The following is a 12,792-nucleotide window of genomic DNA, read 5'->3' on the forward strand; positions in this document are numbered from 1 at the left end:
GCGTGTGTGTGTGTGTGTGTGTGTGTGTGTGTGTCTGTGTGTGTGTGAGCAGTGTGAGAAACAAGGCACAGTAGAGAAGAGGGAAAAGTCAGGACAGTATTTCCTGATCATAACATGGAAAGAGCGCCCTCTTGGAAAACGCTTGGAATGACACTTACAATGGAGCCAAATTCATGACATAGTAAGTGCCTGAAACGATTTTTGGGGGGATCAAAAAGAAGTGATAGAGCACTTTTTTTTACCATAAACCATGACAACAACCATACATTTCACCATAAATCCCACATACACCTTTTATGTGCAATTTCAGTGTTATTTTTTACATACAGTTTATGAATGTGTAGAGAACAATACAAAGGAAGAATGTGTGTGTAGCTCATTTCCAACTTAACAACTGAGGGAAGAAACACCAAAAGACAAGACCTGGGTACAGGGGCAATTTAAGCTAAATGCTGTCAGCATGCCAACATGCTCACATGGACAATGCTTAGGTGCTGATGCTACACAGGTAGACTGTTTACCATGTTCACCATCTTAGTCTGTTAGTATGCTAACATTTCCTAATTAACACAAACTAAGAGTGGCATAGTGTTTCTGAAAACAAAGTAAATACAATTTTCAATTTGTTAAACTGTATTACCTTCCCTTACTCCTGCTGTTCCTTGCTATTTCAATTTCCTATCAAACAGTATTTGGTTCATTGTAATTTCTAACTTGTTGAGTGTTGGTGTTGAAAGGTTTCTAGAAACATGAGCAACAGTGTCACCAGCAGCCTGTTGGCAGCTCTTTGTCATCCTACACATTTTGTGCTCTGCTCTGTTTCCATCTGGTTTTCTCATAAACAGGAGAAGGAAATGGAAAAGGCCTCCTTCCATCCTGTGCTGGCTCGGATCCCTGTGCTGCAGAATAACACATTTCACTGAAACATCACCCATATTCACCTCCCTCCCACACTTCAGTGCTCGGAATTCATGTTCATGCTTCATGAATATTTAAAATGTCCCTGTGATTATAAAAACGTGTTTTTATATTCCTGTCACATTGAATTTGAATTATTGACGCTGTAGTAATACAATTCCTTCTCACCCATTGGGGGCTGGGCTTCAACCTCCCAAATCTGCGCAGTATAAGTGGGTAGAGAAATTGGGGATACATAGATTTGTACATTTGACAAATGAAAACTGAGGAAGAAGGTGGAGCTAAATTTTAAATTGAAACTTAGGGGGATGCTGTAACATAACAATAAAGTTTTAAATGGGACCAGAATCATTCAATCAAAACCACAAATACATGTCTTGTATATCTACCATGGAGTCAAATTAATATACATTCTATGATATATACACATATTTTGTGTAAATTCAATTCAGTATGTAAGGCCAAATAAAGACATCAAGCAATTCTTAGCATCTTTTAAGAGCTCCATGTTAAACTAAAAGTACAGTAGGAACTTGAGTTTGAACAGCATGAACAAGAAGTTTGTCATCCAATGTGACAGCCAGTACAGAAACAGTTACACAAAAGTACACAACCTGGTGCTACACATTACACCAACATTGATGTCAGCATTGACGTCAATGCTGGTGTAACTTTTGAAAGTAAGTATTACAAAATATTAATTAATCAGTAACTTGTTAATGAGTCATCATGTTTTTACAGCAATTACATTTTCCAAAACAGATATTGCCTTCAGGCGGTTTCCTGTTTGAGAGCTGGCAGGAAGAGAAAATCTTCAAACAGCTTGTCAGATATTGTAAGGGAACTCCACAAATCCAGAAATACTCTATAATTACAATGTTGCATGTTTTAACCATGCTCTAAATAGTGTGAGTGTAAGTCTTTGTTTGGCTAAATGTTGGAAGACATATTGAGCTGGTCATTTGAAATATTATCAATAATAAAAGCCGGTAACGTTATGAAAGAGTTTATTTGAACTAAATCATGATCTTTTCCAAAAACCTAAATAGGAAGTTTAGTTGAAAATAGTTATAATATTAGAAAACATAAAATAATAATTCAACTAGGTCTCAAAATAATAAGTCAACCCAATGCGATTACTTCATTAATTGTTGCTTAATTTGTATTGTCCAATATTACAGAAATACAGATGATTATACTGTAATGTTACTTTTAGAAATTTAAATTATCAGTGTTCCACAGTACCGGTTGAGCCTGAATTAGTTTCTTCTTTTGCATCTTGCTTTCCTCTGCTCATAATTTCACTCAACACCTGCTACCTCCTTTTGATTCTCGACAGCTCCTGTCTTTGACACTAGAGGGCACTATGTTCTCTGTAATCAACAGAATCAGAATCAGAATCAGAGTACGGTTTAATGCCAAGTAGGTTTACACATACAATGAATTGCCTTGGCGTTTGGTGCATGCCATAAAAACACTGTATAAAGACGACATCAAAAATAAAAAAGCAAATTAAACAATCTGCTGTTTTCATCTGTATGAAAGAAGAAGATAAGAAGCTTGATGCAGTGAAAAAATGGACATTAGTCTGTGTTTGTGTGTGTGTGTGTGTGTGTGTGTGTGTGTGTTTGGACATCTGCTTTCTATTGCATGGCTTATTATGCCTTTGTGCCTTGGGGTGCCATGCTTAGGGTTAGGAAGTTACCTTAAGTATTGTCCTGGGACTGCTAAATCAAACCAAATCTCTATTATTTATAGAATTCATTTGTTTGCCGTAATTCATCTTAATCCTTAAATATATTGTTATTATTATATTATTATTATTATGACATGTTTATTGTTTGATTATTATAACTCAACGTATGTTCTTTATTATTTATGCTGGTGAATTGGTAGTTACATGGTAGGTGTGTGTGTGTGTGTGTGTTTGCGTGTGCATGCGTGCGTCTATGCATGCATGAGTATGTGTATGTGTGTATGTGTGTGTGTGTGTGTGTGTCTGTGTGTGTGTGTGTGTGTGTGTGTGTGTGTGTGTGTGTGTGTGTGTGTGTGTGTGTGTGTGTGTGTGTGTGTGTAAATGCCATTTTGAGGCTGCATCTGGTTTCCACAAGGTTGACCAATAAATTGTAGGGTTCAGATGTGGTTTTGGGTTAAGGTTAGTGTAAGAGTTGGGCATGTAATTATTATGGTTAAGCTTGTTGAGAGGGTAAATTAACACAAACGGTATAATATCCTATGCCAAACAACACGCTTTTCTGTTTGAGAGAGGGACTATATGATTTTGTTTAAGTTTTATACAAGTAAATATTTCCAACATGACATCTTACTTAGAAAGAGCAACACTGCATTTTGTTTATTACTACACATCTATTAAACTCATGAATCTGTATGGCAGCCAGATGCAAGACCATCTGACTGCCATACGTACATAACAAGACCTTTTAGTCCATTCAATGCAAAACAATGGCCTTCAAACAAGGCAAATTTTCTCTCACTGACCCACTTTCATTCTGGAAATAAACATATTGTTGGAAAGACTGATTTGGTGTAGTTTAAAGTATTTTACTAGCTATCTTTCTGCAGGTGAGTGACAGGAGAAGCAACCTCCAGAATCAAAATCCCAGTGGCATTCCTTTGTGAAGTTCACAGTCTGAGTGGAAAGGACATGGTCCTCCGATCCTCTGATCTTTTGATCCCTCTGCAGCACTGCTCATAACCCAGACAGGACACGGGGGGGGGGGGGGGGGGGGGGGGGGGGGGGGGGGGGGGGGGGGAACACCGGTTGGGGCTGGTTAAGTGTTGAGGGCAATGCAGAGTCCACCTTGCCCTTTTACTTTGAAGTGTTGGTCAGCAGACAATCAATTTATCACACTCAAAACGATAACTGCTGCACTTGTTGTTTCATGCTCTTTCACACGTTTTTTATATTGTTTGTATATGTATCTTTCTGTCAAACACCCAGATTAGACTCTATCTATTAAACCCCCTATACAAACAGGCCTTTGGTGTTGTGTTGCAAGAGCTAACCTCATAGGGTTCGCAAAGTTGTCAGTAATTAGTGATGAGTAAAGGGTTGGAGTTCATCCTGGTTCAGTTCACAGGTGCAACTCCTTTGAGCTGTTTGGGGAAAGATTGTGTTGGGTAGTGAGTCCATTATTACCCATATGAAATTACATTTAAAATAACATAGCACCCACCAGTCTGTCCCACTGCATCTTCTGTCCACTGATGCCTGAAGACAAACATAAAAGACAAACTGAAGTACAGCTTAAAGGAGACATAGCTTGATGTATCTGTTTGTCTCGCTAGTTTGGTGTTTGGAAATCCTTCTTATTCTAAGCTTTAACAATCACAATCTTGTCCTTGTAAATTCCGTACTGCAGTTCTCCTGCTCAGCTTTAATGCAATGTGGCCATCTGTTTTTTTCTTTATTCTGTTTTTTGATCTTTTTTATTTTTAAATTCTCAGACATCAGACTCAATAGCTTAAACAACCACTATCAATAACATGTGTAAAGCACTAAGCCAGTTTGCATAGCACTCTTCCCTATAGTGTTTCTTACTTTGATTATGACAAATGTTGACAATACTGCTCTTTGATCGCTCATGGAGATGATGCTGCCCTTGGTCAAAAGCAATATAACAGCAATACATCTGGAATATTTTGACATTTTGGGAAATATGCTTACTCGCTTCATTGCCAGGAGTGAAATTAAAAAATTATACCACTATGTCTGTGAAATATGAACAGCCAGGAGACAGTTAGCTTAGATTATTTTAGTTTAGCATAACCACTGGGAAAATACAACACATAAACCCATGTAACACAATGTGTGTTTTTTTTAACTTTGGTTTTACTTTGGGCTTTAAAGGTAGCCCGGCTCTGCCCTCCTACGTACTTCGGCTCATTTATCATTTACCTTCAGTACTATGTCTGGGATTGCGGTATGTTCTTGGGTTTTCTCCAGCCAAACTTTAACCAGTCCAATCAGTGAACAGAGGGAGAGGCTGAGAACGACGACGTCGAGGCCGTGCACTAGAGTTGTAGTTCCGTGATGGCGGCAGAGAAAAATGCAAGCAAAGCCATTTGCTTTGTTTTAGCAATGCTGCCGTTGTGGCTACGCTGCCCCAAAGTTAAATTCCATGATGTTGTGGCCCTCCTCCACACATGGTTTGGGAAAACTTTTTTTCAGCTCGCAAACGTTAGTGGTGAAGGAGTTGGCTAAGGCTAATGCTATGAGGCTAACGGCCTTGCCGGTTGTTCACCAAAATCTACAAAAGAACTACTTATATTTCCCTGTTCTACAGATATTCCACAAGTACTGACCAAAGTTGGAGAAAGAGTCATCTAGCTGATGTGATCTTACCTAGCTACTACGCATGTGTGTCTCCCAACAAAGATAGTATAGAAGTGATATTTCTCACTTTGTAGCTAAAACAGAGAACTAATCACACAGGGTGAAAACCGGATCGGTAGCAATGTTCAGTACAACAAAAATATTTTTTTTTGTGAAAATGAAACCATGTAAACCTATTCTAGTACAACCTCAAAATAAAATGATGAACCTTAAAATGAGCATAATATGGGAGAGTGGCCAGACTCTGTACAAATCAAATGTAGGCCAACGAGAGTCTGGTAGAACCAGGCTACTATAAAGGTGCTGGTGCTGGACTATATTCAACTTTTAGAAAGAGCAAGACTAGCTGTTTTCCCTTGTTTCAAAATTGGGTGGTAAATTCAGGGGTGTCAAAAAAGGATTAAGAAGGTAGAGGGGTTTAGAAAAGTGGAGGCCATTGTTCTTTTGGCTGAAGGGCAGTCTGACTATTTTGGGTAAGCAGGGGAGTGTCTTTCACATTGGCAGCACACATTAGAACTTAATCCGAAGGTTTAATTTGATGTAGACAATTTTACAAGTTGTACCAAACTAACACTGTTATATTGTTCTTAAAGGGCGCAGGAAGGTTTTTGCAGAGGTGGGTTCAAAGAAAACATAAGGTTCAGTTAACCTCCCCACCCTGTTCATTTATATACAGTCCCTAACTGTCTCCCAGCTCTTGTTTCATATTTAGTTGACAGATAAGGCCCAGACACAACATCCTACTGTGTAAACATGTATCTATCTACACTATCTATTACTGTACTGTAATCACACTACTCGTCCCTTGTCACATTATAAAAAAGTGACCCACGATAACAAGAAGCAGAGGGAGATGGAAAGAGGAAAAAAGGGATACAGAGACAGGAAGAGGCCCGCATTAAGACCAGAAAGACTGTCACACATGTTTTCATTTAACCCTTCACAAGATGAAAGGTTGTTGAGGAGGATTGGAGAGAGTTATATCCACCCCTGCTACAAACTCTCTGGCACAGGGATTTTTGCTAAGTAGGCTGGAGAGGGTTTGGATGTACTATTTTGTTATCCATTATCAGTCTCTCTCAATCCTGTTTAAATACAAGAATCTATGTCTTCATAGTAATGTCACTTTCGCTAGTGTTGTAGTTTAGTATTGTGTAGTACTGCAAGATATATAGTCAAATGCTGTAATCTCCTTTAATGATGATATGACCCTTTAACAACATTAAACAGGAAAAAAAAGTTGCCTTGGATAAAGATTCACTATTATTTACCAACAAAAGGTAATGAACAGCAACTATGTATCACACTTGTGTCATATAAACCAAATTGCTCAAACACACACACACACGCACAAACACACACACACACACACACACACACACACACACTCAAGAAACAGTGGGGTTCAACTGAATGGGACTTAATGTGCTGCACACAGATGGGAACAATCCCTCAGAGCCACTGCCGCATCTCACATCACTTACATGTGGAAAAAGAGGCTCCAGAGTGGGGTGTGGGGTGTTCTGGGGCATGCCTAAACATACAAAATGGGGTGCGAGTGGGTGGATGAGGGACTGGAAGGAACCAACAGTAAAGGAACAGAGAGAGGGTGGAGAGGGGGATGGCAGAACTGAAAGGAGAGCAGGGAGCTATAGAACATGTTTTTTACAAAGTGTTTTTCAGAGTCCCCTTCAGTCCTGAGCACACTCTGAAAGAGAGAGGGGACAAGGAGGGTAAGCCTCTTTGATCAGGTAGGTGTGTGTGTGTGTATTTGTATGTAAATGCATGTGTGACCATGTGTCTGTCTCTGTGGTGTTGCTTTATGAAACCTTATAAGAGATGATTAATTATGTGATTATAGTCCTATTTATTTTTGGGGTTTTTTTGCAATTCAGAGGGTAATATATGAACATGTTACCAGAATTTTGGGGCTGCAGTGCATACTTTTAACAAAGCTGCTATTCATGGCAAGGTTTTTTTGTTTGTTTTTTTCTAATCCTTCCTCTCTGGATTCCCTGTGGGTTAAGACCCCTAAGAATGTACCTCGCTTCAGGCAGTAACACTTCTAAAACAGAGTCAATAAGCTGCACTGTACCATTGACTGTTTAATTTGGCAGCATTTTCTAGAAACGTTTTTTCAAACTCTGTGTCTTTATGTTATATAAGAGGGAGGAACTTTCCCTTAGTGGATACAGAGAATCAGCACAACAACACTTACCATCAGTTTACTCTTGAGCTGTATCTGTTTCAAAATGTTCAAATAATCAATGAGAATTTTGTGAATGAGCCTATTTTATTTTGAATGTTATTGACTTGTCCCTTTGTGTTTGTGTCTGTGTTGATTACAGTGAAGATTTGTATGACTGTGACCATGCGTGTGGTGACTGTCTTCCTCTTGTCCACCCTGCTTCCACTCTCTTGCTCCCATGGACGAGACCCCTTTGCCTGGCTGTACGGCCCCCAGAGCCAAAGATTTGGCTCCTTGCAGGCAGACACAACAGGAGGGTGTCCAGATGAGTGTGATTGCCCTCCCACCTTCCCAGTCGCCATGTACTGTGATGGGCGGGGCCTGACAGCCATGCCAACCATCCCTTCCCGTGTGAAATACTTGTACCTCCAAAACAATGCCATTACAGCTATGTCCGACTCAGCTCTAGTAAATGCAACCAATCTGGTGTGGCTGATGATGCACCACAACCAGCTGACATCTGACGCCATTGGCAAAAAGGTAAACCTACATCTGGTCTCAGTCGGATCCAGCCACACGTTAGCTCAGAGTATGAAGTTGTGATAATGGTCTAAATTGTGTTCAGATAGCTGTTAGGTGGCTAACATAGTACATTTAGGAAAAAGTAATGGGAAAAAGCCTTACAGTATATATATATATATATATATATATATATATATATATATATATATATATATATATATATATATATATATATATATATATATATATATATATATATATATGTATATATATATATATATATATGTATATATATGTTTTAATAATAGAATAAATATTAAACATGATTTTGAAATAATACTGACTGTTCATCCATGAACAATGAATATAACTTAACGTGATTTCAGAACTTTATATGGTGTTGAGGTAACTATTGTTTGGAGGTTAGTGAGTTGTTTTTTCTCTGTGTTATTTTTTAGGCATTTATGCAGTTGCAGGGACTAGAGCGTTTATATCTGCAACACAACAATTTGACCGACTTTCCATCAAATCTCCCTCGCACACTGCGTGACCTGAGAATCAACCACAACCAGATTAAAAAGGTAATGTATTGCATAGTTTGATATTCATGCACAGACCTTCTTTTGGCTGTACATCTCAGATATTAGACTTTACAATTATTTCTATTGTTGCCTAGGTAACAGCTGCAGACCTAGAGGGAATGGATAACCTCACTATCTTGTATCTCCATGACAATGCTGTCACAGACATGGGCACATCCCTGAAGGCACTCAAATCCCTCACACTGCTAGACATCAGCAGCAACAAGTTGACTAAGGTAATTGTGTATATCAGTGTGTTTGCAAATGTCCTGTTAATCATCTGCAGGCCTCCAGTAATATTTTCATTAACTGGTCCCAGGTCCCAGAGGTACTACCCGAACATCTGCACCAACTTTACCTGGAGTCCAACTCCATTGATTCTCTACCAGAGGGCTTCTTGAACCGGTTCACTCAGCTGCAGTATGTCAGGATGGCTCACAATCAGCTGACAGACAAGGGTATCCCTTCCAACACCTTTAATGTGACCGGGCTGGTGGAGCTAGACCTCAGCTACAATAAACTGGAGAGAATCCCCCCAGTGAGCACCACACTTCAGCATCTCTATATGCAAGCCAACCAGATCAAAGGTAAAGTGCATATTTTAGTCATCATTTTTTGTCTAAGTTATTAAAACGTTTATCAATCAGCTTCTATGAGCAATCATGTTCTACATAAACACAGTTTTGGGATGTGCTCTTCTCACCTGTTTGTGCACCAGGCTTGGTTAAAAAAGGATTTATCAACATTGTAAATCAAAATCAAACAGTTCCGGAAACAAACTTGCTTATGTCTCTGGGTCTTTTGAATCTGATCAAACCACACACACAGTCGTAATGATGCACATAATCTTTAAAGAATATTCACTAACAATGTTTTTCCACACGTTAAATTACATTTTTGCTTATTTTGTATTATCATTGTGGCAAATTAATTTGGACCTCTTGCAGCATCAGTGTATAGCTTTGTTGTCATTACGTTGAATTCTTCATGGGGCTTCGAGGACAAGAGAAAATATGCACTACAGATTTAATTTCCTAACTATAAAATAAACAATATATAGTTAATCAATAAATTTAATTCATAAGTAAGTAAATAAATGATTAAATATATGGTAGCTGCTGAGATGTTGGCTGTTTGGAGTAGTTTGGGAAAACAAATTCTTCACTACCTCAACATCTTCCCCTGTAGAGTTCACTCTGGGTAGTTTCTGCAGCGTCATGGATGTGACCAACTTCTCTAAGCTCCAGACGCTGCGACTGGATGGGAACGAGATCAGTCGCCATGACATCCCAACAGAATCAACCCTCTGCTTGCGCCTGGCTACCAGCATTGAGGTCTAACTATGCGTATGACACAATGTGTGGCACTCTGCTCACAAACACAAAGCAATTTACAGCATGTATTCAAAGTGTGACATAATTTGTGTAACGTGCCAAAACTACAGCACAGCATGGCGACAATATGATTTAATTTCGACAGCAGGTGGCAGCAGTCCTTACTGATATATCCTGGTTTTAGTTGACTAAATAAAGGTAATAAGATAGGAGCCCCATATGATGTTTTTGTGTATTGAAAATAATCTTAGGCTACCCTGACCCTCCTTATATGCTGTGAGGATCAATGATCTTTAAATTGGTATTTTTATCTGTCTTTATCGAGCTTCCTACAAAGCATGCCTTCCGTTGTTTTGTCTGATAAGTTGATGATAAAAAATTACTATGTGTTATGGATAGGGCTGTAACGATATTGAAAATAAAATTGAAATCGCGACACACACACAGTGTCGCGGTGGGGGAAGGCAGAAACGCGACACACACCTTCCAACTCCCAGAGTTATTCTTCTCGTCCAGATCCAGTAGGCTACTACCACTTCTTTAACTTAGTAGTCCTTTTGGTGCCAATTATTCCTGTGTTGTCTGGTAAATTTAGCTGGGTCTGTTTCCCGACGGTTCAGTAAACTGCCGTTAGCGTCCTTAGCACCAAAGTCAAGGCTGACCGGGAAGGTTGCTAGCTGGCTGGGGGCTGTCTGTTGATTTGTCCCCGGGACTGTAAGGATAGTGAATGGTTGCTAGCTGGCTGTGGAATGGATGTGTCCCTGGGGCTGTTGTCAGCTCTCATCACGACTGAAGCCTCGCAGCGCCGGGAGACTGAGGCAGAAGGCAGGGGTGTGCTAGCTATTTAAATTACCATAAGATACAGTTAACGTTACTGAAGAATTTGTGGTTTAGCCCAGAGTTGTTAACCGTGGTCAAAACAGTGTCGTAATGTTACGATACCCACCAAGAATTACATTAGCATTAGCTTCTTGTCAAACAGCAGCTCTACAGTAGCCTAAGCACCAAAGCACTTTTCGTCTTTGTTCTCCCTACAGGTTGAGAGAGGAATTGTTACCATTATTCTTATGTCTCATTCCAACGAGTTAATGAACCACTGAAACAATTTTGGAAACATAATTTTAAGGTAGGCCTAGTCTACAATAGAATCTTTGGTGTTGGAACGATAAACATTGAAATCAGTCAATATCAATAAATGAGGTAGGCCTATCTGTAGTATTAATGTGTTGCAAACTGGGATGTAGCGTTAATCAATGACAAAACGGTGCCAGAAAAAAGAGAGTTGTACACCCCCCCGCCGCACGCCCAAAAAGAGAAGAAAAATCGTGGGTCAAAAATCTTGAACCAAAGTTTGGTGTATCATTACAGCCCTAATTATATTGTTTTATTTCGCACTGTTGTAGAAGCATGACAATATTTTCTTCACTTCTCTGACGACCATTTCCCAATATTAAGGTTCAGTCATTTTTCTTAGTGATGTTCCATGTGAAATCATATCTACACTGTACTGTAGTGAATCACACAATGGGCTTTTGGTCTATGAATTATGATTCTTGTGTTACTGTATGCATAACATGGATTGGTCATCATACTGATAAAGGGTTTATGTTTACGAGCCTATTACTGAATAAATAAAAGTTTGGATTAAAAAAAAAAACACTCAACTTTGTGTCTAATACATCACTATATTTAACTCTTTGTCTGTATGTTTGTGGTTTAATTCAGTGATTTATGGACTAAAAAGAAGAAAAAAAGGAGAAATGTGTTACAGTTTGCTTAGGACAGAGCCAGCTTTTGTTCATACTAAACTGATGCAACTATCAATTAAGTTTATCTAGACACTCTCTGGCTATTAACTACACACACTTTTTCAAAGGGTGATGTGAACAATATGAGAATTTTTATGAGACACATGTACATACTGTACATTGAATCACGTACACTATGAGTATTTTCAAAAGACTATAGATCTTCATCTGCACCCTCTAGGTGGTGTCTAGCAAAGTCATTCAGGTCACCAGACTTTTTGGACTAAAGAGGATTTAGAGGGTGAACCCTCTCCAGCCAAGTGGGTGCAAGAAGAAGCCATTTCATCTGAAAGAGGAAACCGGAAAGAGCCCAAAAACTGAGTGATGGTAGGTTTTGTCTAAAACCAGTAGATAGCACCTTTCTTTCTCAAGACTGTTTGTTCACCAAAATCATGGCATGTAATCTGTCTCTTTATTGTCAGGTTAGTGAATGACAATAAGTGACTTATCCAGCTGTCTTGTTGAATCAGGGCTAAACACTGTGTGTCAGCTGGCCAGTGGCTGGATAGTCAGAGGAAAACAGGACGTCTATATTTATAATGTTTTTCTCCATCACTAAATGTTGTAATCTGTGCCTGCACCAGCAGATACCGTCATTACAGCTAAGGTATATTATGGGTTTAGAGTAGTTAGATTGTGGCCACACATCATTGACCAAAAATGACCCATAAACCAAAAGACCTTAAACCAAAGCACATGACACACATGAACAATGAGAACTATGATGATGGTTTGGTTTGGTTTTTGAAGATTTTGGCTTCCAGGGCGTGATTCAGCCATAATAATTTACATGATCACAGCTTGAAAATGTGTGTGTTAAATACTTTAATGTGCTTATTTAAACTAATTAAGTACATAATTCATTTGGATATCATTATCATCATCATACAGTATGTGTTGTACCATCAAAGACGCTGAAAAAAAAAAATCCATTAACCATAATTTTTGTGAAGCCTTGCACAGGCTAAAAATTTCAGCCTTAGCCCAGTCTGACCCTTGGTGTGTGCAGTGTTTTAGCACACACACACACACACACACACACACACACACACACACACACACACACACACACACACACGCAAGT

At 39.1% G+C, this 12,792-nt stretch overlaps 1 protein-coding gene across 1 annotated transcript; it reads left to right on the plus strand.

Annotated features, from left to right (window-relative positions):
- Positions 1-6,768: 6,768 nt before the first annotated feature.
- Positions 6,769-10,301, plus strand: fmoda (fibromodulin a). Its single transcript, XM_034870340.1, has 6 exons — positions 6,769-7,026; positions 7,624-8,003; positions 8,444-8,566; positions 8,662-8,802; positions 8,886-9,153; positions 9,755-10,301. Exons 2-6 carry the CDS (start codon positions 7,635-7,637, stop codon positions 9,904-9,906), a joined length of 1,053 nt encoding a protein of 350 aa, XP_034726231.1. The 5' UTR covers positions 6,769-7,026; positions 7,624-7,634; the 3' UTR covers positions 9,907-10,301.
- The last annotated feature ends 2,491 nt before the right edge of the window (positions 10,302-12,792 follow it).

Source organism: Etheostoma cragini, chromosome 4 (assembly GCF_013103735.1).
Source record: "Etheostoma cragini isolate CJK2018 chromosome 4, CSU_Ecrag_1.0, whole genome shotgun sequence".
Taxonomy (NCBI): Eukaryota; Metazoa; Chordata; class Actinopteri; order Perciformes; family Percidae; genus Etheostoma; species Etheostoma cragini.